Source organism: Lathyrus oleraceus, chromosome 7, assembly GCF_024323335.1.
Source record: "Lathyrus oleraceus cultivar Zhongwan6 chromosome 7, CAAS_Psat_ZW6_1.0, whole genome shotgun sequence".
Taxonomy (NCBI): domain Eukaryota; kingdom Viridiplantae; phylum Streptophyta; class Magnoliopsida; order Fabales; family Fabaceae; genus Lathyrus; species Lathyrus oleraceus.
In genome coordinates, this window is record NC_066585.1 from 533,286,190 (window position 1) to 533,292,364 (window position 6,175).

Sequence of the window (6,175 nt, forward strand, 5' to 3'; positions counted from 1 at the left end):
GACCATGTGTGTTCAGGAAGAAGAAATGTTTGTAATGGAACAGAGTGAGAGTGCATTGCTGACAAGAACTCGCGGGAAGAACAAAGCTTTCAAAACTGACAAGTCATAAGCCAATCAGAAAGGGAAATTCAAAATACCACCGCAAGGTGATATCAAGAAAGAAGCAAAGTGTTACTTCTGTAAAAAGGGAGGACACATGAAGAAGGAATGTCCTGGATTCAAAGAATGGCTTGAGAAGAAAGGTAATTTATTCTCATTTGTTTGTTATGAATCTAATATGACCGATGTTAATATTAACACCTGGTGGATTGATTCTGGATCAACAATCCATATAACAAATTCCTTACAGGGTATGCAAAACTTAAGGAAGCTAGTGGGAAGTGAGTGGACTGTCCTATCAGGAAGCAGGATGGGCTCACATGTGGAAGCTATTGGAACTTGCAATTTAATTTTGAATAATGGTTTTGTTTTGAAATTAGAAAGGACCTTTTATGTACCAAGTTTCTCACGAAACTTAATTTCAGTTTCTAGACTTGTACCTTTTGGATATTTCTTTAATTTTAAAGACACCTTGTTTGAATTATTTTATAATTCAGAATGTGTTGGGAATGATATATTGTCTGATGGTCTTTATCGTATAAATTTACAAATCGATTCCATTTATAATTCAATGCATGTTCAAACTGGCACTAAGTGGTTTAATATTAATGAGAATTCTTCTATGTTATACCATCATAGATTAGGACATATCTCTATAGACAGAATTAAAAGGTTAGTAAAAGATGGGGTACTTAATACTCTAGATTTTGCTGACTTTGAAACTTATGTTGATTGCATTAAGGGAAAGCAGATCAACATCTCTAAGAAAGGTGCTAATAGAAGTTCAAGTATATTAGAAATAATTCATACAGACATATGATGTCCTGATATGAATGCACATGGTCAGAAATATTTCATCACTTTCATAGATGATTACTCACGATATATGAATATTTATTTGCTTAATAATAAATATGAAGCATTGGATGCCTTCAAAGTCTTTAAGGCTGAAGTTGAGAACCAGTGTGGAAAACAAATAAAGATAATGAGATCAGATCGGGGTGGTGAATACTATGGTAGATACACTGAGAGTGGACAAGCACATAGTCCATTTGCTAAGTTTCTTCAAGAACATGGGATTGTTGCTCAATACACCATGCCCGGTTCTCCGAACCAAAATGGTGTTGCAGAAAGAAGAAACTGAACATTATTGAACATGGTGAGGAGTATGCTTAGCAACTCTAATCTTCCTAAATCACTGTGGAATGAAGTACTAAAGATGGCTGTGTATATTCTAAACCGGGTTCCATCCAAGGCTGTCCCAAAGATACCATTTGAGTTATTTAAAGGATGGAAGCCAAGTTTATGACATATGCGTGTTTGGGGATGTCCGTCTGAGGTGAGGATTTATAACCCACAAGAAAAGAAACTAGATCCGAGGACCATTAATGGGTATTTCATTGGATATGCCGAAAGGTCTAAAGGTTATAGATTTTATTGTCCATCTCATACAACTAGGATTGTGGAGTCAAGAAATGCAAAGTTTCTTGAAAATCATTTGACTAGCGGGAGCGATCAAATCAAAAATTCAATTTCTGTGCATGATCATATAGAGTATGAACCTTCCACTTCAAGTAATAGATTGGTTACTATTTACAACATCCCTCAAGTTCAAATGGATGTTGATCAAACAATCATCGAGACTCCACAAGCTACTGATGATCCAGTAAATCAAGTTAGTCATCAAGATGATGAACAATTAGTTGAACAATAAGATCCACAAGAAAATGTTGATCAAACATTAAGAAGATCTACTAGGACAAGAAAATCAGCTATTCCTAATGATTACATTGTGTATCTACAAGAATCTGACTATAATGTTGGAGTTGAGAATGATCCTGAGAGCTTTAGACAAGCCATGAGTTGCAAAGAGTCAAATTTGTGGTATGATGATGAATGATGAAATGAATTCCATGAAAAACAACGATGTATGGGATCTTGTAGAGTTACCTAATGGGGCAAAGGCCATTGCTTGTAAATGGGTCTTTAAAACCAAGAAAGATTCATTAGGCAACATTGAGAGATACAAGGTCAGACTCGTTGCTAAGGGATTTACTCAAAAGGAGGGAATCGATTACACTGATACTTTTTCTCCTGTATCTAAGAAAGTTTCTCTTCGTGTCATCTTGGCATTAGTTGCACATTTTGACCCTGAGTTGCATCAAATGGATGTGAAAACAACCTTTCTTAATGGTGATTTAAAGGAGGAGGTTTATATATGAAACAACCTGAAGGTTTCTCTTCTAATAGTGGAGAGCATTTGGCTTGCAAGCTTAAGAGATCCATATATGGGTTAAAACAAGCATCTCGCCAATGGTATCTTAAATTCCATGAAACGATATCCTCATTTGGGTTTATTGAAAACCCCATGGATCAATGTATATACCAGAAGGTCGGTGGGAGTAAAATTTGTTTTCTCATTTTGTATGTGGATGACATACTACTTGCAACCAATGATAAAGGTTTTCTACATGAGGTGAAACAATTCCTCTCTAAAACATTTGATATGAAGGATATGGGTGAGGCATCTTATGTCATTGGCATTAAGATCCACGGAGATAAACTTCGAGGAATTTTGGGTCTATCACAAGAAACCTACATCAATAAAGTTTTAGAGAGATTTAGAATGAAAGATTGTTCACCAAGTGTTGCACCCATTGTCAAGTGCGATAGATTTAATTTGAATCAATGCCCTAAGAATGATTTTGAGCGGGAACAAATGAAGAACATTCCATATGCTTCTGTTGTTGGAAGTCTTATGTATGCTCAAGTATGCACAAGGTCTGACATTGCATTTGCTGTTGGAATCTTAGGAAGATATCAGAGTAATCCAGGTATGGATCACTGGAAAGCTAAAAAGAGGGTGTTGAGATATCTTAAAGGAACAAAAGATTACATGTTAATGTATAGGCATACGGACAATCTTGATGTGATCGTCTATTCAGACTCCGACGTTGCTGGTTGTGTTGATTCTCGCAAATCAACATCATGATATATTTTTATGATGGCTGATGGAGCTATTTCATGGAGAAGTACTAAGCAAACCTTGGTTGCTACTTCTACTATGGAAGCCGAGTTTGTCTCCTGTTTTGAGGCTACTTCTCATGGTGTATGGCTTAAGAGTTTTATTTCTGGGCTTAGAATCATGGATTCTATTTCTAAACCTTTGAAGATTTTTTGCGATAATTCAGCAGTTGTCTTAATGGCTAAGAACAATAAAAGTGGAAGTCGAAGCAAGCACATCGACATAAAGTATTTAGCCATTAGAGAAAGAGTTAAAGATAAAATAGTAGTTATTAATCACATTAGTACTGATTTAATGATCGTTGATCCTTTGACTAAGGGCATGCCACCAATAAAATTTAAGGATCATGTAGAGAACATGGAACTTGGGTCCTCCTTATGATTGTATACATACAGTTTATTAATAAAACTCTTATATTGTGATGTTTTCTCATTTTCATGCGCACATCGGTTTGAGAAAATATGTTACATCTGGACCAAGAGTAAACATTGGTTTATTCATCAAGTTAGTTACCACATTATAGATATATACTTGAAAATAGACATGTTGTAATACATAGATGAGACTACTCGCTTTAAAAGGGACTATCTCTATGATTCACATATTTATTTCTTGAGTAAGTTTTTCATGACTCTTTTATGCCAATAATCAGTTCTATGGACCAAGTGGGAGAATGTAAAGGTTTCTTATTTTTATTATAATAATTATTAATAATAAAAAATCAATTTTAAGGTGGTCCATAATTTTGGGATTTTGGTTCTGAAAAGAGTATGATTTATTTTGGTTTTAATGTAAATTGATATGACCATTTAATTAGATGATAATGAGTTTTAATGACTTTAAATTCTTGATGGTAGAATCAAACCTATAAATAGTCTTTGGTCCCCAAAACTTTCTCTCATCAGAAAAAGAAATACAAAAGTAGTATGAATATGCTTAAAAAAAAACTATATATATAAGAACAAAAGTAGTAGTACCTTGGTTGCCAAACCAACTTTGGAGTCCGATGTTGGACAAATCGAGAATGCGTAGCTCTACATATGGTCGGAACAATGAAGAATTTAACATCCCATTTGAGGAAATCAACAAGTATAGTAATTCTCTGATGGACAACTCAGTGATGTGTCCAGAAGTGATGTTAGAGCACTTGACTCTATTCCAACCACAACAGTTGCTACTTCTATCATCAACCCATGAAACCAATTCATTGTCAATGTAATTCTCAAAATCAGGATCATCATCATCTTTGACTGATATGATGTACTTCTTGATATCTAGTAGGCCTATTCTCTCATTCTCTAAGCATCCCTCGCATGATCCATCATTTTTTATTACTATTACTATCACAAAATATAAAAGTGAACTTATCATCAACCCCAACTTCATTTTTGAGAAATATGTATTGTGTTACAGTTTTCCTTAAATATCTATAATCATCTTATCTTTTTATATATATGTTAAAGTTGAGATTATTCTCCAAGCACAAGAAAGACTTGGAATTGACTAAAGATGATGACTTTTAAACCAAAAAAAAATCAACTCTTCTTAATATATAGACTCGTTAAAATTTTCTAAAAAGGCAACTGCAAGTAAGTAGTTATTTGTTATATATTTTTGTTAGAACATCTCAATATTTTAATATGAAATGAATTTGTGCCATACATATATAAAAACAACTTTTTTATTTATTTATAAAAACTATTTATGTAAATTTATTTATAAAGATAAACATTTGTACTATAAACTGCAAATAAATTATTTATCCGTTAAATAAAAAATGAAACTTATCATCAAACCCAACTTCATTTTTAAAATTATACCTACCTTATATTTTTATAGATAGGAGTTTCTATATGCAAGAAACTTCCTCGCAGCACAATTAAGACGACATGGAATTGACTAGGGTGGCTGAACTTTTCTTGCCTGCAATTAAATGCTTATTTGAAAATTAGTTTAATTTGACTTGTGGCTTTCAATAATGTAACCGACGCATATAACAATTTAGTCATAGTAGAATTGAAAAATAAACTTTTTTTTTTTAAGTTTTTTAAATTCTACTCATTCCATTTTAAAGATTTCAATAATATTGTCATATAATTTTTATTAAATTAATCTTGTTAATATATTAAAAATAATATATAAAATAATAATTAAATAACATAATTGAAAAAAATAATCATTTTTTTAATAAATTTTTTCTCCTTAAAACGACAATCATTTAAAAAAGAATGGAGTAACTTGCATTTCTCCTCCACAATGACTCATTCCATCGCAAATAGTAAATAGCTTTGTAAAAAGAAATTAAGTTATTTCACATTTCTAATATTAATGATTTTTCTTCTAATGTATGATTTGTTATTTATTATACTTCATCTTTTGAACTTTCTTTTTTATATAAATAAATAATGAAAAATGGTAGTGTAAAATCATAATGTATATTAATGATGAATATAAGTAAAAAAAGTCACAATTAAGTATTCATTTAAAATAAAAATAAATATAAGAAAATACTTTTCATAATTTATTATATTACAAACAAAAATATAATTAAAATGTGAATAGTAAAAAATGAGAAAATTTAAATTGAAATAAAATATTTATGTAACATAAATTCAAAAGTTATTTTAAAGGAAGGATAAGTAAGAAACTCATTCACTAGGATGTTAAGAAAATTAATTTAAATCGAATAGATTAAGGCTAGAATCGTGAAAGAACTCACTTTTCTTATAAGTATTATAAGCATCTCAAATATTTTAGAGTTGGAACACAAGAATACTCATGATAATTCAGCGTATACTCGAATTTGCACAAGATCGATGAAAACTCAAATGCAGGGAAGAGTCTATGGAATTTTAGTGAAGGAGATGTATGTTTTTGTTATATTTTTTCTGAATCCAGAATGAAGTATTTATATGTTATATTGGTGTTGTTTCACAAGGTTGCGATCATCGGTGAAACAACTTCTTTTTACCAAGAGTTACAAGCTTTTGTCAAAAGTTACATTGTCCTGCCTACTGCAACATTCTTCAAGAGTTGCATACTTTCATTCTA

The 6,175-nt window shown here is 31.6% G+C and overlaps 1 protein-coding gene across 1 annotated transcript in view; it reads right to left on the minus strand.

Annotated features, from left to right (window-relative positions):
• Window positions 1-4,531, minus strand: part of LOC127104826 (receptor-like protein 9a) — a 59,313-nt gene extending 54,782 nt beyond the window's left edge. The window contains 1 exon segment of the mRNA XM_051041973.1: window positions 4,102-4,531. Within this exon segment, the coding sequence (XP_050897930.1) occupies window positions 4,102-4,510 (409 nt within the window). The 5' untranslated portion in view covers window positions 4,511-4,531.
• Window positions 4,532-6,175: the final 1,644 nt, after the last annotated feature.